At 36.4% G+C, this 25,196-nt stretch overlaps 1 protein-coding gene across 3 annotated transcripts in view; it reads left to right on the top strand.

Moving 5' to 3' along the window:
* The first annotated feature begins 2,225 nt into the window (after positions 1–2,225).
* Positions 2,226–25,196, top strand: part of LOC141430480 (uncharacterized) — a 33,276-nt gene continuing 10,305 nt past the window's right edge. Inside the window, exons 1-7 of one of the 3 annotated variants that reach the window (XM_074091197.1) lie at positions 2,226–2,334; positions 2,430–2,517; positions 11,443–12,901; positions 12,990–13,218; positions 13,990–14,148; positions 14,648–14,980; positions 24,218–24,373. In XM_074091197.1, coding sequence (XP_073947298.1) covers positions 2,483–2,517; positions 11,443–12,901; positions 12,990–13,218; positions 13,990–14,148; positions 14,648–14,980; positions 24,218–24,373 — 2,371 coding nt within the window. In that variant the 5' untranslated portion in view covers positions 2,226–2,334; positions 2,430–2,482. The remainder of the gene's footprint in view (positions 2,335–2,429; positions 2,518–11,442; positions 12,902–12,989; positions 13,219–13,989; positions 14,149–14,647; positions 14,981–24,217; positions 24,374–25,196) is intronic. The other 2 variants (XM_074091198.1, XM_074091199.1) reach the window with 2 other exon arrangements.

Below are 25,196 nucleotides of genomic sequence, written 5' to 3' on the forward strand. Positions count from 1 at the left end.
TGTTGTGTTTGCATTATCCTCGATGTTTGTATAACAATTGTTTATTATGAACTTTGATTACAATGCTGCATGATTATTATGCAGTGCAGCACCTTAAATATGCACAAGACAATTTTGCGAATTTATATTATGATTTGAGAAATTCGGCAATTTATTTATATGCATATTGTTTTTATACGAACTCAATATTTCGACAGATTGAAATTCTGATATTTGTGTTATGAAAAATGAAAATTCGCAAATCGTTGTTATGACGAACATTGCACACCCAACACACACACACTTTCGCATTTATAATATTACAGTATGGATGTTGCTTGGTTAATTAAGGATTTATATTATTGATCTACCACCTGAAATTGTAATACAACATTCTCGCAAATAAATGATTTATGATTATGATTATGAAAAACCCTAGATCTGTGAGAAAAACTTGAGGTTTTGTTCAGAATAAGCAATTTTATTTGTACATATTCTTATTCATTTTACAAAATAAATCATTTTTTTGTCCACATTCAAGTTTCGAGTTTCGTAGTAGCCCAGCAGGGCTACTCCGAAACTCGAAGTTCGTGTCGTGTGGTCCCTCTAACACTTATACTATTTAATACGAGAGCGAGAGGAACCGCACGGCACGAACGTCAAGTTTCGTAGTATTCGTAGTAGCCCTGCTGTAATGACAAACATTGGCTCTTTTATTAACGGAAACTAGAGAGGGGATACGCGGGTAGGTGGGAGGAGTTACGAAATGTTGCCAGTAGCTTGAATTAACATTGCAATGCATTGTTCCACAATTTGAGAAATAAGATGCTACTTGGGTAAAGGGCTTATTACACTTGACTAAATATAGGATCCTAAATGATTTAGAATCTTAATTTAGGAAAGTGTTATCGTGTTTAGCCAAGTACTATACTACTCACGGCGAACCTTGATGATACTGACTGTGACAGTTCATTAGCTCCACTTTTATATTAACTTGTAATGGAGTCCTGTTACGTGAAATTGTTTAAAAGCAATGCTTGGAAGTCTAGCACATCCCATATTATTAAATTATTAAGTATTATTCGTAATTATTGGAAATAAGCTCATTCAAACTTACACAGCGACGTATTGCAAAAGTTTCTTCGTTAGGCTATATCGACTAAGGAACGGTATATCGATAACAAATGTGGATGACTACATTAGGATGTAAGGAAACATGGATTTGTCAATCATGTTTATTGTCCTTGAAAACAAACGCTTTGAGTTATGATTAACTTTTCTATTTTAATCAGAATCTGATAGTGAAATGTTAACTGTCTGACTTTTGGAGTCCGATTTCGAGCTGCAATTATGTGTGTATGTGTAATAGATTTATATAAAGTACTGAACGCATAAATATAAGAATTTGAGAAATATTACCAGTGCATCCATCTTATTTTATTAAAATAATCTGGTGCTAAATAACTTGGCTGAATGAAAGATATTACCTTTGCCTGCAAAAAATGAGAAAATCGACTGTTTTTTTTATTCAACTGGATGGCAAACGAGCAAGCGGGTTTCCTGATGGTAAGAGATCACCACCGCCCATAGATACCTACAACACCAGAGGATTGGGGATTGTTTCATCACTATCAGAAATGCCAGTGAAACAGCAGCAGCAGGGCTACTACGAAACTCGAAACTTCAAGTTCGTATCGTACCGTCCCACGAACTTCGCAAATCGAAGTTCGTATCGCACCGTCCCTTTCACTATAAGCGTCAGCGGGATGGCAACATACGAAGCTCGAGTTTTGCACTTCGTGGTAGGTATAGTTTAGGGCCTGTCATAGGGATCAAGGTTTGCTGTGAGTAGCATAAACGTGATTACACTTTCCAAAAATTTAGGATCCTAAATTTAGGCAAGTGTAATCAGCCATTTTTAGAAGAGAATATAAAATAATGCATTTATAACTCATCTTAAAGTTCATTTTGAACATAGACCTATACTTATGTATTTATTTCCTCTGAGATTTTGAATCGTTTATTCTTGAAAACACCACGGAACAGGAAAATACAAAATCAATAAATCGGTACAATGCTTGACTTGCAGTCAAGAATGGCGCTGCTGTCTTCGCATACCTTCGATTAAAACAGTAGTTAGGTTTGATCCTCATTTTACCCGCATGCGAATGTATACTTGAATTTTATCAAATTAAGTTTTTTCGTACTGGCAACAATTTCGTACTAAAGCAAAGCAACCCACTTCAAGCGAGGCGTTTCCGGTGGCCATTATCGAGTTGTTCTTCGCCGGGTCTGTGTTGGGATCATCGTGGATGAAAAACTCAAATAATTATTAAATTCTCTCCTAATCGAGAGGTAAATTTATTTTTTATATGTTTAACATGTTCCTGCATTCCTGGTGTTATTAAATAAACTTAAATTCTCACCAATTTCTTATTTCATTGTTCTAGATACCTACTCGACCGTAGAGCTCCACGTAATTACGAACACCAGAAAAAGCAGAATGCAGTACAACGGCTTCACCAGTCAGCATCCTATGTAAGTTTTTCGTTTAAACCGTAAATATTGCGATGTTTGATTGTTACTGAATTCTATTAGTTAACAGATTGCTCCCAATCTAATAATTGATCTCGACCGATTCTTCATAGCGGCCATTTTGTGAAATGCTGTGCGTGCATTGGCACAGCTGATGGATGATGGTTGTACGTACAGCTCACATGCAATATTCTACTTTTTGTAATTGCACATTATTATATGTAAAATTATTCATTTGCATATGTCCATGAATATTTTGCCTGATCTCGGCAAAGTGCACTAGTCTTGTTACGTACGTACTTTCCTATTTATCGACTTTCACTAATTGGACGACGTAAAGCAAGGTGCATCGAATGAGATGAGAGCACGGAAGAGACTGGTTGGTTACACTTGTTTAGTTAAATTTTTATGTAAGAAAATCTTATATGTAGGTAATAAAATAACATACAATTGTCACTGAACCTACGCTCAAGGACGGTAGTTATTTGATACCAGATGACTAGAAGATTCTATTCCCAGTCCCAGACTAAGCAGAATTCAAATATCTACGTGTTGAAATCATAGTGGTTTACGTTTCTTCAAATTCACAACATAAAATATTTTGGACTAAAACGTTAAAAAACGGAAACAGGATCAACGGCTTTCCTTCATATTCTCTTGACTGACATTTTTTCATATTTTACTAACCAATTATGTTGTGATTTTGTAAAGTCGCCGCAGTTAGGATTTATGAACCAGGTGTAAAGATGAGTGTACATTATACTTAATTACATATTTATCCTCCAAAAGGAACAAATACAATTGACAAACTTACAGAGGTACCATCAGCCAAATATGTGGTCTACCACCCTAAAGTTGATAATCGTTTGCATGTCATAAAACAATAATGCCAATAGCGTTTAAAAATTGATAGGCCATTTATTTGGCTGATGGTTCCTACATGAAAGTATATAGGCAGTACTGGACGTGCGCGTATTGTTTTAGTTACGGCATTATTTCTATCTGTCAGCCAGATTGTATAACAAACTAAACAAATCAATAAATCGATGGTCCAAACGAATAAACATGCAAAGGCCTTTACACGAAAAATTTTTTGTTGCTTTTTTTGCTTTTACATGACCTAAGGTATGACATAAATTTTTTATATACCAATCTGATTAACCGTTTTTGAGAAATAGTATTTTTGTTTATTTGTTGGTAATTATTTCATAAAAATTTACACGAATAATATTCCAAGCAGTGGTGTAGCTAGGTAACCCACTGCTAACAAAACTGGTAAGGTTTTTTGAAGTAAAATCATTATATATACAAATACTTGAAAAACGCTGAGCAACTTTATCATCAGCTATAAAGCAGAATTTCGAGGGCCCCTGAGCTTGAGGGCCCCGGGGCACTGCCCCGCCTAGCCCCTTGGTAGCTACGCCACTGATTCCAAGAGTGTTGCCTTTTTCTTTTTTTTTAATAATTCAAGCAAAGATTTTAAATACTAAGAAAAATAATAATTTTAAACTTCAACACACGATTATCGTATCATAGCATAGAATAGCGTTAGCTAAATTAACACGAATAACATTGCAAACGCCGAATGCAAAAATAAATAAGCAACGAAAATACAGGATAATGGTACAGTGCGCTTTGACAATTACCCTTTTTAACGCGAATAACGTTGCAAGGAGTCATTACAAAAAGTGTCCAGATATTTTATGATCCAAATAAAAAAATAAAGGGGTTTTTATTTATTTACAGGAAAGTGGCTAAAAATAAGGGTTAAAAATTTACACTATTTTGTAGGTAATTTAATTATCTATCTTATAATATATAATACATATATATTGGCAACTACAATTGTCAGTTATCTTTGTTAAAGTTGTTTTTATTTTTTCCTGTAAAGTTGATGTTTTTCGATTACACGTTTATTCGTTTGGGCCACCGAAATATCTATGGACTATCCTACTGCTAATGCAAAAATAAGTTGACCAATTACTTACAAGCTCTTACTTAAGTATAATGACACAGAGATACTTGTTAATGGTAGCTAATTGGTTAAATTTAACACTCTTTTCTAGATTGTGAAGCCGTGGTGGCCGAGTGGTTTGTTTGACCTATGGCCTCTCAAGCAGAGCATCGTAGGTTCAAACCCCGGCTTGTACCTCTAAGTTTTTCGGAATTCATGTGCAAAATTACATTTGAAATATACCACGAGCTTTATGGTGAAGGAAAACATTGTGAGGAAACCTGCACAAACCTGCGAAGTAATTCAATGGTGTGTGTGAAGTTCCCAATCCGCACTGGGCCCGCGTGGGAACTACGGCCCAAGCCCTCTCATTCTGAGAGGAGGCCTGTGCCCAGCAGTGGGACGTATATAGGCTGGGATTATTTATTTATTTATTTTATTTATTTTCTAGGTTGTATGAGTAATGGTAACAAGTTTACCTATAATATTTTAACTGTTTGGTTTACTTACATGCTCTGTTTATGAAGGATACTATTGGAAATGTACCTCTCTCTCTTCTCAATACCAATTTTTTCCTGAATATATACAGCGATTTACGTATTGAAGAGGTAATAGACAGGTAGACATAGGCAGAGTTACTATGCCATTTATAATATTACCTACTATGGAGTTAGGGTAAGGATATGAAAACTAACTTACCAGAATACTAATCTTATGAATATAATAAAATAAAATTATAAATATAAAATAATTAATATTTGTTCATTTGACATCGTAAGAAATTCAAACAAAATCATAATTGACACTAGCTTGGCTAATTTTAAGAGGCCTTGACCTCTTTTTAAGAGGTTTATGACTTCTTTTTGCTAGGAATTCGTTTATCTCTATCATTATGTTGTTTATCTCTATAATATATCCTTCCCAGAGTCTCAAACTTTAACTATACCAAATTTCATCTAAATTGTTTCAGCAATTTAAGCGTGAATAGGTAAAACACACATAGTTACTCACATTTATAATATAGTAAGGGCTAGCTTTTAATCAAAGCTTCACTTGCATGGAAAATTTGAGTTTTAGGTTTTGTATATTTTACTCAATTTCGGGTATGTAATATAATGTATAAATTTAAAATACATATTGGTTCAAATACATACAGTTGAATGAAATACCGAAAATTATAAAATATAATTGTTAAAATAAAATTTAATCAAAATGCATACAGCACGTTTTTCATATTGGTTGAAATACATACAATTAAAATGACCAAGTTCACAAGGTAATGTTCATAATGTATACAATCAGAATATATAATAGTTAAAAGAAATAACTGTTCAAATTCCTATAGTACGTTTTTCATAATGGTCAAAATACATGCGATATAATGAAAAATGCCCATGTTCATCATGATCTCAAGTCTATTTACGTTGTATTTACATGTTAAATTCTGAAAAATTAAGGACTATAAGACAATGTCGACGGAGCTCGAAGCGGAGCTCCTATTCAGCGTAGTTAAGGCGCTTCGCGCCTGGACAAAACTCTAACCTAACCTAATCTATACGATACCGACTGATCGGAGGCCGTATCGTCTAACTAGACCTTGCATTTTAAACTAGTCTGATCATTAATTGAATAGAAACAGGTGCGACAACGAGCGTAGCGAGGAGGAGCGTGTTAGGTTCAACTATGACCAAAACAAGCACGAGCCGAGCGAACGAAGCGAGCGTGCCGCGGAAGCGGCCGGCGAGTGCCAGAATTTTATTATATGCATTTTTCTTTGTGAAATTTGTATTGTAAAATTGTAATTGTATTGTAAAAGTGTCTATTATATATTTCGATATGTACCCATCGGAAAAAAAATGATGACAAAAAATACGGTATGACTAGCGAAGAGTATGGGAACTTTGGTACTCCCATTTCAACCAAACCATTATAGAAAATATACTGTATAGATGTTGATTGATATTTCATTTATGGTCTGTCCCATAATTCGAGATACTAAAATGACGTTTCATGTGTTACCTGTTTTTTGTCTCATAAATAGTGATGTGCCGCAACCGGTTACCAGCGAAAGATTTTGTAGGTACCTATGTATGTATGTCGTAAAATATTAAGATATAAACGGATCCGTGATGTACTAAAATGTAGGGCACTTAGGACATTCTAGAAAAGGTAAAATAGGTCTAATAAAAATACGACCGTTATAGCGGTAGCGGCCGTGGTAGCGGTATAGCACGCGGTACGGATTACCGAGGACCTGGGTTCGATTCCCAGTGATGGTCTTATTTTTCTGTTCTTTCTGTGCATCATATTTCAGTTTGTATTTTCAATTTAGGTTTTACGGGATGACCGTAAAAGTAAAAATTTGGAATTGAAATAAAAAATACAAAAAGATTCCAAAAAAACAATCTTAATTCGTTTTCGAGATATTTCGACTTTTTATAGATCTATGTTGATGTTTAAGTTTCAATTTCATTCTTTGGCCTCTATGTATAGATATTTGTACGTATTTACAACCATACACTTGTCGGCTTTGCTAAGAGGTTGACGTTTCCGTGACAATACGAGTAAAGTATCGAAAATCGGTTGAATACCACTTGAATACGAAAAACGTGAACAATGACGTTGTGTGATATCTAAGGGCCTACTCCGGAATTCGAAAATTAAAGCTCGAACCGCAACGCCCCTCCCACCCCCGCACTAAATAGTAGTGTCTGAAGGACGGAACGACACGAACTTCGACTTTCGAATTTCGTAGTAGCCATACTGGCCCTAACTACGAAATGCAAAACTCGAACCCCGTATGTTGCCGTCCCGCTGACGCTTATCTCATTTAACACGCGAGTGAAAGGGACGGTGCCATACGAACTTCGTTTTTCTAGTTTTGTAGGGGCCTCTGTATTATTTTTTACGTTGGCACTAAGTGATGAACACTGTATTTTTACCTGTGCTTAGATTTTATCACTTTATCGTAAAAGTGCATTTATATTTACAAAATGGAGAGTAGAATATTGTATGCTATAATGTTATTTTTGCTATCGTAAAATATACATTTTATCGGTTATTTACGAAACCGAAATCATGGAGCAGCACTGTTCCTTTTATGCTGGCCACATTATTTTTACTTTTGACTGTCATTTTAGTATCTTCATTTCAGGAATAGACCATAACTATTTTTTTTTTTATAATTTGTGTCGTTCTCAGGCAAAAGGGACCACTTTGTCGCTCCTAGATTCCGAGCTAGAGCAGTTTTTCCAAATCTGTTCAAAATTAGTCAAATTTTGTTTAGTTAATAAACAGCTTCTTAGGCACCTAAAATCTATTGTGCATTGTATGCAGTCACAAATTTCGGTGATAAGTTTGACAATAATGCGTTTCAAGTTTAGTGATCAGGGTAGGTAGGTACCACTTTCATGGCTCGCTGGCGAGTAACGGGACAAATTATTGAGAAAAAATTAAAATATTTTTAACAGAAGTCAGTCAGTTTTAGAAAACGATGAACTAGGATTAATTACATTACTAGTTTTTTGCCCGCGGCTTCGTCCGCGTGGAATTCGGTTATCGCGCGCTGTTCCCTCGGGAACTGAGCTTTTTTCCGGGATAAAAAGTAGCCTATCCATATCCATACTATACTTACTATCCATACTAATATTATAAATGAAAAAGAAAGTCAGTCTGTCTGTCGGTTACGCATTCACGGCTAAACCACTGAAGTGATTTTGATGACATTTGGTATGGAGATGGTTTAGACTAGACCAAGGTCTAGACCAAGACCAAGGACTAGACCAAGGGAAAGAACATTATATCGCGAAAAAAAGGCTTGAAGAGGTTGAAATGATGTATGTTAATACTTTTTTTTACGTAAAACAAAAATAATACAAAAAAAGAGTACGAAGGCGAACATCCCTAAAAGCGATCTTTCAAGCGCAAATTAAATGATAAATGATGATGGTGATGACTATGTATGACGATGAGGATGATAGTGGTGATGATGATGATTGATGGTGATTGTGTGTGATGATGATATTGATGGTGATGATGGCGGTAATGATGATTATGACGATTGGTGGTGAATGATGATGGTGGTGATGATGATAACGGTTATGACGATTGATGGTGATGATTATGATGACGGTGGTTATGATGATGATTGGTGGTGATTATAATGATGATGATGATGTTGGTGGTGATGTGATGGTGATGGTGATGATGATGATATTAAATGATATTGTAACGGATAACTCGCGTCTTAAACATGTCGAGCTAAACTCTGTTTAAGACGTGAGTTATCCGTTACAATATCATTTAATATGAGTGAGTCACGGTAGTTTCATGTTCAAAGTGATGATGATGAAGATGGTTATGGTGATGGTGATGATGATGGAGATGGTAATGAATTGATGATGATTGTGATGATGTAATGGCGATGATGATGAAAAACAAAAAATCTAGTGCATTAAAATAGACCTACATTAAACAATTGTAATAATAATTATGACTGATTTTTTTTTCTCAAATAATCAGAATACACTTTTAAACAGGGTGCGAAAAAATCCGATTTTCAAAATAAATATCAAAAATAGGTTTTTTTATATAAATCAGATATATATCCAAGTATATTTTTTTTTTAATTTGTGCGCAGAAACAAACCATTTTACAAGCTTTGATAATTAATAATATAACTATAACACCTATAATAATAATTATACTTAATAGTTTTTATTTTATATTGATTACATATTGGTCATTGCTTTTGTTGAATAAGTTAGCTCGTAAATAATGGATATATTAATAAAAACATATAATTGACTCTAAATTGTTATTTCTTACCTAACTAGTGAACAGAATCCGGCAATGCAATTTATTTTGTGGCTAATGTGGCTAAAATCCGGCAAAAACAATAAAAACACAGATTATTCAACTCCGGCAAAAACAATAAAAACACAGATTATTCAACTTTTTAGGGTTCCGTAGTCAAAGGGCAAAATCGGGACTCTATTGCTAAAACTCCATTGTCTGTCTGTCTGTCACCAGGTTGGATCTCATGCACCGTGATAGCTAAACAGTTGAAATTTTCACAGATGATGTATTTCTGTTACCGCTATAACAACAAATACTAAAAACAGAATAAAATAAATATATCTATATGTGGGGCTCCCATACAAAAGAACAAGATTTTTTTGCCGGTTTTTGGTTGATATTAATAACTGCAACAGTTAGATGTTTGAAACACTCGCAGAATATTTAATTCCCTTTAAAAATAAATAGTCAAAATGGGGTGTCCCATACAACAAACGTGTTTTTTTGCCGTTTTTTGTTAATGTCTAATGTTGTATTAAAATAATGGTACGGAACCCTTAGTGCGTAAGTCCGACTCGCACTTGGCCGGTTTTTATTTAGATTTAAGGCAAAGGAATCTAGCCCATTTAGCCTTTGTCTTACGAAAATAGTTTAGTTTTCTGAAATCTAATAAAATGGATATATAGGTATCGAATGATTTTTATAAAAAAATCCATTGAAATATATCCTCGCAGGCGCACCCTGCTTTTATATAAATTATCTGCCAAACTGCATGACAGTTTGTTGGCCGAAAAAGTTAGCTCTCTAACACTCTCATAAGACTAATGAAAGATAAGATTAGGCTTAGATAAGATTTTGATCCATAAGACGACAAAGTGGCACCCTACTAATTATTTACTTAAACCAAAGATTGTTATTTAGTCAATAGCGAAAAAAAGGCTAAATTTCTTATTATTAATTAAAAACTCATTGAAAGAATATATACTTAGTACATTATCTCCATAACTTCAATCTAGAACTCGGTTTTTTACACCCACAGACTCTGAAATCGAATATCTGAAAACTACGTATTTCCATGTTCAAACTTTGAAAATTCATTAAAAAAATAAGTTTACAACTTAAGACCTAATTCTTTTGGTATTGAATAGAGCATCTTTTACACTACGCTGGTACCAATAACTCAATACCGCGGAAGTGGTCCCTTTTGTCTGAGAACGACACATTTTATGTATTTTGAACGTATATATTATCAAAATATGCATTTTGTGCCATATCACTAAGAACCATTATGCATTGTAACTATTATATATTTTGACCTCTATGCAGTTCAAGCTTATGCGTTTAGAACTTATGTCAAATAATTTAAATGTATACATTATAATACGTACCCCTCGATTTCATCGTTTCATTCTTGACCGGGATAAAAGTACCCAACGCCCAGCGAAAAATTCGGCATGTAGTCACTACAGCCCGTAGTCCTACCAGTAGTACTATTGTTTTATACCCATTCAGACCCAAGTACTTAGAAGACCTTTGTTTATGTTATTGTACTTATACCTACGCCATCTCCGATTGAAACATTTGAAACCAAAATGGCGGGTTTTCTATTAAGTCGTACCGTACGCTGTTCGCTGTGGTACGCTATGACTTCGCAACTGTTGAAGGAGCTGGGTCTGAATAACAAAGTTAATAAGTACTATGGGTAGGACCTATTAGGATGATAGTCCAGCTGTTTACGCGTGATTGAGTAACAAACAGACTTACAAACTTTCGCATTTATAATATTAAAGACATATATGTAGGGCTGGATTTAGAAGTCTGGAGGTCTTGGGGCAACAGAGGAGTGGAGCCCCCCCCCCCCCGTCCAACCTATTTTCCTAATAAAATGAGGGCGATTTAATTTTGATATTTTACTGTTTGCCTGATTGAAGGGCCAATAAGGATGAATAGTTGTTTGTTTACAAGTGTTTAAAAAAAAACCCGAAGTCGCCATTGTGGGGGCTCCTCTTTTGTGGACGCCCTCCCCTAAATCCGGCTCTGCATATATCAAGAAATTGATTTGAACGAAAATGATTAAGCATAAGAAAAAAGTGAACCAAGCAGAAGAAAAAAAGTTTAAAGAATCATAATTTAAAGTATGTGGGGATTTATAAAATTAATTTAGTTACCTAAATCAGTTTCAGGCCTCGACCAGACCGGAATGAACAATTCGGTAAAATGCCATTCTTTGGTGGGCTTCAAGATTTTGGAGGGCCAAAAAACTTTGGTCCTAGGAACAACAACATGGGTAATAAAAACAACTTTCGCCCAAGAAATGATTTTAATGGAATAAGACCGGATTTCAATACTCACAAAAGTGAGAATGGAATGCAGAATGATTTTGGTGGCCCAAAAGAATTTAGGCCCAGAAACAACTACAATGGGCAACCTCAAAAGAAAGATTATGAGGATAAAGGTCCAGGAAGTAACATGCCATTTTATAATGGAAAACCTGATTTTGGTGGACCTAAGCAACAACAAAGTTTCCAGCACAAAAATAATTATGGACCTAAAAATTTCAGCAACCAAAACGGTCATTTAAATCAACAAAATTTTATCCAGAAGAAAACTTTTTCAAACCCAAATATGGGTCAGCAATCTAATGACTTTAGTGGGCGGAAAATGCAAAGCATGAAAGCCAAGCACCCTGGAGACAGTTTGGTGAAGCCAATGTGGGACATGGCTAACCTTGAGCCAATTGAAAAAGATTTCTATAAGCCACATGATGATGTAGAATCCCGTTCAGAAGAGGAGGTTGCTATGTTCCGGGCTGCCAAAGAAATAACTGTAAGCGGCAACAATGTACCCCGTCCAAGCCAAGTATTTGATGAAGGAAATTTCCCAGACCATGTCATGAACACCATTAAAGAGCAGGGCTGGGTTGAACCAACTGGAATTCAGGCTCAAGGCTGGCCTATTGCCCTTTCTGGTCGTGACATGGTTGGCATTGCCTCAACTGGGTCTGGTAAAACATTAGCATACATGCTTCCTGCTGCTGTTCATATTGTGCATCAACAGCGTATCCAGAGAGGTGATGGCCCTATTGCACTCATTCTGGCTCCTACCAGAGAGTTGGCACAACAGATTCAGTCTGTAGCCCAGGCCTACAGTGCTCGGGGTGTTATAAGAAACACCTGTCTATTTGGTGGCTCTCCTAAAGGACCTCAGGCGCGAGATCTGGAAAGAGGAGTTGAAATCGTTATTGCCACACCTGGACGGTTGATTGATTTCTTGGAGAGAGGAACAACGAATCTGCGGCGATGCACATATTTGGTGTTGGATGAAGCTGACAGAATGTTAGATATGGGTTTTGAACCTCAAATTCGCAAAATCATCGAGCAAATTCGACCAGATCGTCAAGTATTGATGTGGTCTGCCACATGGCCTAAAGAAATTCAAACTCTTGCTGAAGACTTTTTAAATGATTACATTAAAGTAAACATTGGCTCTTTAAATCTGTCTGCAAACAATAATATAAAACAGATAATTGAAACTTGCGAGGAGCATGAGAAGGAAGCTAAATTGACAAACCTCTTAAAGGAAATTTCATCTGAGAGAGATAACAAAGTGATTGTGTTTGTTGAAACAAAGAAAAAGGTACATTAATTTATATTATGTTTCATGAATGACTTTTCATACGACTACTGATTCAAAACTAAAGCATGTACTTGTCTTGTTATTTCAGGTAGATGATATTGCACGTGCAGTCCGTCGCAATGGCCATAAAGCTCTCGCTATTCACGGCGACAAGTCTCAACCAGAGCGTGACGCTGTACTCACGGAGTTCAGAAATGGCGCCACTACCATCCTCATTGCTACGGATGTTGCTGCTCGCGGTTTGGATGTTGAGGATGTCAAGTTCGTTGTTAACTATGACTATCCTAATTCTTCAGAAGATTACATTCACCGAATTGGTATGCTTCATTGTTATAAAACCTGCAAAAATAATCGCGAGTCATGATTTGCCATCTTGTGAATTCTAGAACTACGGGGCAACCTACTTACAAAATGAATTGTCATATTAAATTATTGATTAGATTATGTTTATTGCTTATGAACAAATAATAAGTCAGGAATTGTACTGCGTTGTTAAAATGGAAACTGTGTCCTAAGTGTGTCCTGCGCTAAGGTGCACATGCGCGTCATTTAATTTTGACTGACATTTATTTTGCAAGTTAAGTGAGCTCGCGTCAAATTTTCGCATTTTTGATTGTGAACAGCTCTAAATTATCATGGCAACGTGTGTTATGAGAGATGCAGGAACAATGCAAAATTAAAATGTCCAGGGTTCACTTTCCACTAGTAAATAGTCTTAAAATTAGATTTATATTCAAAAATGTTCAAATACATTATCAGTTGGACATGGTCAGTATAATGCAAAATCAAGTCTGTGGGTTATGTGATGACGTCATACGCAAGTAGCTACTGTTAACTGGTTTTTTTTTATTAACATTAGGGTATGGCAAATTCAGGAGTTGTCAACCGTATACCGTACCGTATTACCGTATTTATATATATTATAAATATGATACACAAGCAAGCATTGCAATCATTTAATACAGTAACTTTATTGACTCTTGGTCTTAGTCTTGCTGATGTGATGAGTTTTTCTGATGGCAAAACATGCATTACAATGTCAACAACGACATGCATAAGTATCTTACTGGCGATCATCTTTATTTTAGGACGTACTGGTAGATGTCAACAATCTGGTACAGCTTACACGTACTTTACAAGCGGCGATTGCCGCCAAGCACGAGCTCTCGTTGCCGTGCTGCGTGAAACGGGCCAGACCCCCCCTGCAAAACTGAATGATATGGCACGTAACTCCAACGGCAGCTCAGGTAAAATATCTTGAAATTATCCAACAATAATTTAGAAAATGCAGAATATACCATTAATATATATGTACTGTTAGCGAAAATTCAGTTAAGTGAAAATATGCAATACTTTGCATAAAGTTCCCTCAATTCATAGTTTTTAATGATTGTCTTAATTCATCCTACTCATTATTATAAATGCAAGTGAGGGCATGCGTGTGATGGTGTTTGGTACGAATTTCCGAAGATGGCTGGACGCATTTGGATGAAATTTGGTATAAACTAATTTTTATCTCTATATTCCCATGGGATCAGGATAAAATACCGAAGTCTCAACTGTTGGGGAGACATGAAATTTGGTTTGGGTGTTTTCATAGACAACTTAAATGAAAATACAATGTAATATTTGGGAATTCCCATGGGAGTTAGTGCGAAATGCCGAGATTTCAGTCACTGGTAAAAAGCGTGTAATATTAATTAATAACCTATGCCATTATTTATTTCAACTGTTTTAACAAAATAGGTCGTAATCGTTGGCAACAACGTAAGGAAAACAACAGTGGCTCAAGTTCACCACGGCAGCAGAGTAACCAGTGGAACAATAAGATGGCTAATGTTACAAATGAAGAACCCCAGAATGCTTATCAGAACCGCAACATGAACCAGCAACCTCCTCGATTCTCCAACCAAAACCAAAGTAATCAGGGCTACAGACAGAATAACTTCCAAAAGCAGCAGGTGCCCTTCCCAAGCCCCAATTTGTTTGAAACTATGGGCAACTACCAGGGTGGATATAACAATGGCTATCAAAATGGATACAACAATCAAAATGGATATGGTCAACGCACATACAACAGTAAGTATACAGTAGCAGCTGTACACAAATGAAAATTGTGTTAATTTCCACAAGAAAATATTAAGGAAATTAACCAACCTAGTTTGTTAGCCCACAGTTCAGAGCTGGTTTTATTAATGTTCTTAAAAAATGCTCTAGATACTATTGGTTTAATTTTTTGTTTCAAAATATTTTGTAAAATTAAATTACATTCATACAAAGCAAAAAAATAACAAGTTTTTAACGCATTCACTGTCACCGGACATGACTTGACTGACCAAAGGTGCCACCGACGCACATGTGCGTTCAAAATGTATGAATAATTATGACAGCGGCACTGGGGGGAAGTTCCAAAAACGCATATATGCGTCGGTGGCAGTGCATGCGTCAAGTAATGTGTGCTACTTTCATTAACACACCTCTATTGCAACAACGACGTAAATGTTTTTTTTTTTTTTTTAAACTTGATGCGAAACGCTGCCATATTAATATCGCAGCGTTTCGCATATTTTTTTTGAAAAAATTGCATTTACGTCTTTGTTGCAATAGAGGTGCGATTTGTTTATTTTTTTACCCCAAAAGCATAAATTTCTTGTAGCGATTCACCGAATAGCATTTCACCTCGAACTAGCAAAATTTCAATAGAATCTTGTACTTGACGCAATTTTCCGCGTAGCGCTCATTTTTCGTGTAGTTACCCTACACGCATTTCGCCGCGATCGATGTTTGCTTGGGATTCTAATTAATTTGACGCGTTAATTGATGTTTGCACTAAAATTTATACTAATACACGATGAGGTGAAATGCGACTAAGAATAATAGCGATTAAAAAAAGGGTATGATTTATTCATCACTGATCACCTAATAAATGCGTTTTCGGTGACCTAATAAATAATATTTGTTCCTAAAATAGTAGATCTGCCACCTAAATTGAATCACCAAATAATATTAAAACGTTTACCTAAATATACTGAGCGGCAAAAAATCTGGCCCTCAAATGTATGCAGAATCGTATGTAATTTTGTATGAAGGCTGGGCCAAATTTTGTCCCGCTGAGTATAATTATTTAAAAATTACTCTGAAATTATATTGATCATCAAATAATTCATCATCATCATCATCCCAGCCTATATTCGTCCCACGACTGGGCACAGGCCTCCTCTCAGAACAAGAGGGCTTGGGCCATAGTTCCCACGCGGGCCCAGTGCGGATTGGGAACTTCACACGCACCATTGAATTGCTTCGCAGGTTTGTGCAGGTTTCCTCACGATGTTTTCCTTCACCGCATAGCTCGTGGTAAATTTCAAATGTAATTCCGCACATGAATTTCGAAAAACTCAGAGGTGCGAGCCGGGGTTTGAACCCACGACCCTCTGCTTGAGAGGCGATAGGTCAAACCACTAGGCCACCACGGCTAATCAAATAATTATATTCACTAAAACTGAATCACCAAACAATATAAGAACTGACTTCTTAAAAATTAATTATAATCACTGGAAATTAATATTGATGATCAAATAATTGAACTGAAATTTGACGATAATGATATACAATAATAATAATAGTTTATTGGTTTAAAACAGTATCTCACTCTTTACAAAAATAGTTTGACTTAAAAACAAACAATCGTGGTGAACACTCGTTTTACTCCTACCCTCAACATAATGAAATACTAAAACTATAATTATTCTTATTTTAAGTACGTTATTAGGGTTCCGGAGCCAAAATGGCAAAAACGGAACCCTTATAGTTTCGCCATGTCTGTCTGTCCGTCCGCGGCTTTGCTCAGGGACTATCAATGCTAGAAAGATGTTATTTTGCACGGATATATATGTAAACTATGCCGACAAAATAGTACAATAAAAATTATAAAAAAAAATATAGTACCTCCCATAGGCGTAAAGTGGGGGTGATTTGTTTTTCTCATCCAACCCTATAGTGTGGGGTATCGTTGGATTGGTATTTTAAAACCAAGGGTTTGCTACGACGATTTTTCGATTCAGTGATTTGTTTGCAAAATATTCAACTTTAAAGTGCAAATTTTCATTAAAATCGAGCTGTCCCCCCCCCCCTCTAAAATTCAGGATTGTAGTAAGTATATCAAACTTTCAGGGAAAATAATAACGGCTAAGTTTGCTTGAGAATTTTTAGTAGTTTGAGTAAATAGCAGCCTAAGGTGAAATAACTGGCACTTGAGGTATCCCATCTTGGGCCTCTAGGTTGGCAACGCATCTGCAATACCCCTGATGTTGCAGATGTTTATGGGCGGTGGTGATCTCATACCATCAGGAGACCCACTTGCTCGTTTACCATCCAGTCAAATAAAAAAAAGGTATAAAATATACTTGAACTTGGAAGATGCCGTATAAAATACGAATTTCTTACAAAAATTTTTTTTTTTTCGTAATGGCTACGGAACCCTATTTTGGGCGTGTCCGACACGCTGTTGGCCGGTTTTTTTAATAACGGCACTTTGTTTGATATTGCGTACCTACTGATAATTTTTCAGCTAACCAGATCATATAAAATACAATGAATGAAATAATAATAATATCCTCACAAATTACACCTATTGACCCAGCCCCAAACTAAGCTAAGTTTGTTCTATGGGTGCTATATACAACGGGAAGACATACATTCATATATAGGGTGACCCAAGACTATGGGCCATCAAGGGAAAGGGAAGTACCTGAAATATCGTAGAGGATATTTTGCTGAAAGAAGCCTGTTATTTTTAAAAGTTGTAATTTTGTATTTAAAGATTTTCTAAGAATTACTTGCTTCGTCTGGGAACTATTTTACTATTTTTATGATGCCAATCAAAATAATTCTTCCTTAGTAACATAGTATCTTTAAGGGAAGGATCAACGTGAAATTAATTTTTTCACTTTTAAGTCTGTTCTATTCCCAAACGAAGCAAGTAATTCTTATATTATTATTATTATTTAAAAGCCTGTAGAGGTGTCCCACTGCTGGGCAAAGGCCTCCCCCCATGTCCTCCACTCGACCCGGTATTGGGCGATCTCTGACTAGCTGCAAAGAAAATCGCCCAGATCATTCCGCCATCGACGCATGGGCCTGCCACGCCGCCGAAGTCCGTTTTGTGGTATCCGGTCTGCGGCTATTTTTTAGCCCACCTATTGTGTTCCATACGGCTGACGTGGCCTGCCCAGTCCCATTTCAGCCTGGCAGTCTTGGCACCCACATCAGCAATGCGTGGTGCGTGTTTAATTCTTAGAAAATCTTTAAATGCAGAATTACTAACTTTTAAAAATAACAGTCTTCTTTCAGCAAAATATCTTATCTACAATATTAATGATACTTTCCTTTGATGTTCCATAGTCTTGGGACGCCCTGTATACTTAAATACATACAAACATCCAAAACTCAAGTACCTACTACAAACATTTATATTCATCATACAAGTATTAGCAAAAAATGTTCTGTTTTGGGTAACAGCAGTTCTACCTAACACTCCTCCTCGCTTCGCTCGTCCGTCATCGTACCTAAACCAGACCTGAGACCTGCCTTAGTAGAATAGGTAGAAGCATCGAATTAAGGAACTGATCTATTTATTAGGTGACAGATCTATTTATTTTGGTGATCGAATTTTGATGATCAAACTATAATTTACGATACAGGTTTACAGTAACCCTTTACCAGGCGAAGGGATATATTCCTCCCAAATCTTATATTGGTTACCGTAGTCAGGGTTTAACTCCAAACCTCCTACAAAATATTTGGCAATCCCTGAAAATAGTATTTTACAGATAGTTCAACTCAGTTGTGCGCGCGGCCCTATGTGTGCGTGCGCTTGTAAATATAAAACTTTGACGTGACGCGGCAGTCGTCGTCCGAGCTAGACGTGTTCTTATCGCTTTACCCACACAGGGCCGCGCGCACAACTGAGTTGAACTATCTGTATCATCTTCATTCACAACACGCTTCTAAATCGCGTAATATATCTTTGGCAGCCCTTTAAATTCACTTTAACTCTAATTTTAGTAAACTACGGAGAAATTCGAACACTTTCCTTAATTTCTATGAAACAGAAGTACATAGGTCGAACAATTTTTTGATATTTTGTAGAGTGTTGAAAGGTAATGTAATCGTAAACATTGCTAAATATTCATGCATTATTGTGTATGACCAGAATTAGGATGTGGGTTGACAATTTGACATTATCCCATGGCCTTATTAGAGATTAACTGTGCGGGAGCTATTCTTCCCATGGCCCGGTAATTGGATTTAAACGGCTGCCAAAGATACATTATTGGATTTTGAAGAATAAGAATAATTTTATTGTTGAACTGTGTACAAAGGTGTTAAATTAAATTATGCATATTAAGACACAACAGTTTGGCCATTACCACAGAATAAGTAATAGTACTAGTACAGAGGGTATCACTTTTGATGTTGATGTTGACGAAAGCCGCCATTTTATATGCCTACGTAATTTTTATTAGCAAAATCACTGTGCACCACCAAGCAACATTAAACTCTAGTGCTGCGCGCGAAGGTCGTTATTATTCAGCACCAACGTTTTGGTTTAGGATAGGGTTGTAAATCACTAAAAAAATAATACTTGCATATAACTTGAGAGTAAATTCGGACAAAAATACTTGGTTTTCAAGCAATTTTAAATTGACCGCCTACGACCTACGGTCGCGTGCCGAATGCATCGTCGGCTGCCTCAAAGGTTTTGTACACCCGCAGGGCATTGGTAAATCGAGAATTATCTAGGTCTATTCTTTTGTCGCACTCGCACTTAATATGGTTTCGAACAGAATTGGATTAGTCAGTGTATGTACAGAATAGAAAATAATAAGATTTTTTGCAATTAATGAAATTTTGAACATGAAACTACCGTGAGACTCAATCATATTAAATATAATGACCCGGATAACTCTCGTCTTAAATCGAGTTTAGCTCTACATGTTTCGGGCTAATCCGTAGCCCTTCGTGCTCCGAAGACGAAGGGCTACGGATTAGCCCGAAACATGTCGAGCTAAACTCGATTTAAGACGTGAGTTATCCGGGTCATTATATTTAATATAATGAAATTTTCATGAATTTCCAAAAAAATAAAATTCACGTTCAGATAACATTATGTAGTTTTCATACTGTTTAGTGTGGCTATACATATACTGTTTCAGCGCTCAAACTGTACAATTTAAATATATATACCTACTTCTCATCCCAAAAATCGAAACACTACGCTATTTCATGATAGATATTCTAATATCCTCACCAATCATAAAATCGCGAGGTTTATTTTAGATTTAATATTTTTTTGCACTCATCATGAACCAGTTTCACGAAAATCACACAGCTACACGTAGCGCTACGCGGCGCGACTAGTTCGAGCGAGACTGCGAGCGTGCATGCCGGGCGGTGCTCATAGCCCTAGTGAGTTAACCCACGCCGGCGTGGGGTGTTTTGATACTGACAGAATCGCACCTATATCGCGGAATGCGCCGCGCCTGCCATTACGGACATACAATATTTATGAAACAAAAAGAAAAACTAAAACTAAATTACATGCCCCGATAATCAAGAAGCGTGCCGTGAATGATCATAAAATAATGTTTTCAGTGATTGATGTTTCGTAGTAGATTTGGAGTTAAACCTTGACTATGATAACCGATATATCCCTTCGCCTGATCAAGAATATAATGAGATAAAATCGAGTATGACAGTTAAATACTTAGACAGGCGATGGGATAACCGTAACCCACATTTTTATTTCTGGTTTAAAGGAACATCTCAGACTTTGATTTTTTACAAGGCGTTCAATACGGTTGTAACAGTATATAAAGTACGTATGAAGACACGCTAGTTCTTTCAAAGGGTTAATCTGATGACTCATACTTCGAGTTTACTCCACTTATTGGAAAATAGTTGTCCTTGGCTTTTTGGAAAAACATGTTGAGATAAATGATAAAGAAAACTGTTTCTGTATTTTTAATCTTGTCTAATATTATACCAAAAATAAAACTACCTATTTAATTAAAAAAATTCAAAACCCCAAAAAACAGTCCCCTGAGATGTCCCCAACCCAGAATTTGATAAGTATCAAATAATATTAGCCATGTGTTACAATTTAGCAAGATTTCTCTATTGAACTTAAAAAGATGATTACGCATCATTCGTGAGTTTGACTCGTCTCCTCGATCGCCTCCTTACAACACCATTAATAATAATAAAGAAGTATTTCAATTAATATGCATGTCATTTTATTAATATTTTTAATCAAACATTGTCCCAAGAGTACAAAACAGTACTGTTGCCTGATTTTGCTCAATATAAAAATAATTGATATGATTGACATTTGTGAATACATTTATATAGGTCTACACAACACCGTAGTTACGGCGCAAAACCATTTTTACTGTTCAATTCATCATAGTTCATAATAGTGAATGAGTCCAATAAATAATGAGATCAATTTCTAAATAGACCAAATAAGAAAAATACGAACTTAGAATTAGACCAAAGACGATAGGACGAATAACGAATGAGACTAAAAAATAAAGAGACTAACACCGAACATGTCAAAAGCAGAAATGACAAATATCGAATGAACCTAAAAAAGACCAAGACAAAGAACAAATATGACCAAAGACAAAGATTACCAGCGAAAGTAACGAGTTGAGAATGGATGACGAAAGCAGAATGAGACTAATTAAGAACTTGACAAAAACGAATGGGACGACCCAAGACGATACCGCACGATCGAGGCGAAATGCGACTAAAAAATAAACGAATGTGGCAACGCTATAATTAAATATACGATTGAGGTGAAATGCGATTCGGTGAAACGCTACAAGGAATTTATTTCATTCAACTCACATTTCTGACTGGTAATGCCTAGATAAGGATACTATTTTCTATGATACCTTCTAGTTTCTCCTGCATCCTTTTTCTGCTATTTATGGTTGTGCACTGAGTTTTTATCTAAGCTAATGGGATTGTTGATACGATAAAACGATAATTTCATGATGCAGCTCTAAAAAAAAAAACATTTTAGGCCTGAAGACTAGATTAACCCGTTCAGCCCGGCTCACAAGTTGACTCGTTTTGTGCCATAAGCTCTCGGATCCGGTAGCCGAGTATACTCGTTTTTAATTTTTTGTCACTGTCTAATTGTCAATCGGCAATTAGGTCCGTAGTCGGACACATTGCGTCCCGTACTCTTGGCCTTGAGTCATACCTAGTTGCTATAGTACCATTTTGACAATATTAGCTAAAGAGTTGTCTCGTTAACCGGCTCTGCAAAGCGTACTTTCGGACTTATGAGCACATTTTAGTGAACGAGCTAACTCGCCTACCGGACTGAGGAGCCTATACCATTCCACAGAACCTGGGCAAACTGGGGGGTAGATTTTGTGTACGACTTCGCCGAAACGAAAGGGTTAATTTTCAGTGAACTGCAAAATTAGTTGGTGTAATAAAATAAATAAATATTCGATTGAGTTGGTATACAGGGTGGATTTCGACGAGGGACCTTTGCGGAGATATTGCATCGTTTAAGTGATACACAGTCGATTTATAATGTTTAGAAACTTAAACAAAGTAAAAAAAAAAATACAAAATTCACTCATTTTTAACTGTGGTGATAACCCTATATTGCATCTGCACATAACGGCAAGATGGCTAGATTAAGGAATCGCCGTCGGAAAAACTCGGGATATTACGTTTATTTCCGAGAGTTGTTGTCATCGTACTGATGTAAAAATGACACATAAAGTCAAATAAATCAAATAAAATGCAAAAATACGAATATCAGTTACTTTATTAAAATTTTTACATACGGTGTTCAAATGTTCCTCCGTGTCTAATACACGCTGCAGCCCGTGCCCGAGTATGTATTTTGTAAGGGTGAAGGCGGGCACGTTTAAGAACTTTTAGTACTGCGGTATGACTTATTTCGAAATGTCGACCAGCTGATCTCGAACTTTTTCTTGGATTCCGCTCAAAATACAGCAGTATTCTTTCTTCAAGTTTAGCCGCAAGACCGGGTCCTCCACGTTGATCGTTCTGAGCTGTTCTTGGTACAACGGGCTGATTGTTGGCGACACGATCACAAGCACGTAAAATTGTCCTACGACCTGTTGGGTGTGGTGGTGGATATGTTTCCCTGTAACGTCGTAAAGCTTCAACCGCATTATAATTGCAGCTCGCGTATAACATGAGCAAATTAAATATCCACGTGCATCTAACAAAGGCATTTCCATGTATTGGAAGCAAATGAAATGAACTTAAATGCCAATTTCATTTCAATCATCGTATTTATGATATGTTTATGATCGATTTTCAATCATGCAAAGAGTTTCGATAGTTGTAAAAAATGCGTTGGTTCTATCTCGGCTCGGCGAATGAAGAGTCCTATGACAACCTATTACTACAACTTCAGCGCAATATCCGTCAAATATTGTTAAGTATTAATTTTTTTGACGATAATCAAAATAAAATAAAAAAACAAGGACAGCCAGGAACAATTTCAATTAATTCGAAAATAATTTGATGAAGCGAGTTAACGAACTAAAACCTTTTTATCAGTTTAGGTAGGTAAACAGAGAGATTTTATTTATGATGAAAGAGGTTACTATCTTCTTTAATTGTTTATGACGATTGGGTACATTTGAGTCTGTGATTTGAGTGAATGTCAGTGTCATGTCATGTCATGTGAGTTATTTGTTGTGGTTAGTATGTCCTCCAATGGACAGAGCCATATTTTTCTAAAAATCTAATCTAATCTAGAATTATTAGCTAAGAAATTACATAAATACTCCAGAGACAATCACCTCTGCAAATCCTGCAACGATTTATTTAGCGTTGCACGCAGACCTAAGAATGGACAAATGGCAACAACGTCTAAAGATTGTTTACAAGTAAGAACATTGACCCAGCCACCTGTTTAGGGTTGGCACAAAGTAGTTTTTGGTATGAATGTTTAAAAGGCTATAACTTGAAAACGGTAACATATATTTCCATAGTTTCTATGGGGGAAATATAGTGCTAAGGTTGAACTATCTGCCAGTTACGCAAAGGTCCCTCGTCGAAATCCACCCTGTATAAAGACAGTTCATGAATAAGAATTCATGTCATCATGAATGTCAACTACCCCATACTAAACAACAAGAGGACCAAAGTTAGGTAAACATACCCAAATTCGGTCTCTCTGTATTTCGTGTACAATACCGCAAGCATAGCATAAACTCAACTTTATAAAAATGTGAAATTCTACAATTTTAGACACGCGCAATAATGGACAACAGCAGTACCGCAATAATAATGTAACTGCTAACAAACCCAATGGTTCCTCCGGTTCTTCCTACGGGTCTCCTCCGCCACATTTCGCTACTCCTCCACACTATCCACAGATGCATCCTCATCATCAAGATATGCTTGGTAAGGCTTGCTGTTATACATAATTACATTTTTGACACCCGACGCAAAATAGGGGTGTTATAACTATGACACCAATGTCTGTCTGTCTGTGACCCTATTATGAACCTATTTTGATGCGGTTTTTAAAACTGAACCACTTCGTTGGCTGAATGTCAAGTCAAGACCCTTCATCTCGGGAACGCGTGAAGGTATCGAATTCAAATTAATACCATAACACTGTCTACCTACAGTGTCTTGAAGCTGTGAAAAATCAAACTTCAAAGTTCATGTAAAAAAAATACGGCCTCTTGTCTACGAATAAATAATAAGTCAGGAATTGTAACTCTGAACAAATTCCACACTAAAAGTGGCCATACTTAAAACCAAAACGACTTATGATTCAAATACGAGGGCTGCTACTTATGTATCCGGAATCTGGGATTCCAATATTTTTAAACGCAATGTCTGACCTCCATGGTAAAATTCGTACTTTTTTTAAATACTGGACGCAATTTTTTCTTCTTGCGTTCGCTAGTGGTTTGTTTTTGTTGGGTTTAAAATGTCATATCGCTGAAATAATGGAACTCGGTCGTGAAAATATTCGTGCTATGATTTATTACGATTTTCGATGTGGTTTAACACAACAACAGCTCCATCGAAAACCACTGTGTATCACGTATTTAGTGAGTTCAATCGTGGACAGAGTAAGCTCACGGTCACGGACGAAGTTAGGGAAGGTCGCCCGAAATCCGTCGTTGTGCCACAAAATATTGAAGCTGTGCGAAAACTTTTAATGCAAGACCGTCATGTTACGTATCGCAAGATAGAGGACACTCTGGGCATA

The sequence above is a fragment of the Choristoneura fumiferana genome, chromosome 8, assembly GCF_025370935.1.
Source record: "Choristoneura fumiferana chromosome 8, NRCan_CFum_1, whole genome shotgun sequence".
Classification (NCBI taxonomy): domain Eukaryota; kingdom Metazoa; phylum Arthropoda; class Insecta; order Lepidoptera; family Tortricidae; genus Choristoneura; species Choristoneura fumiferana.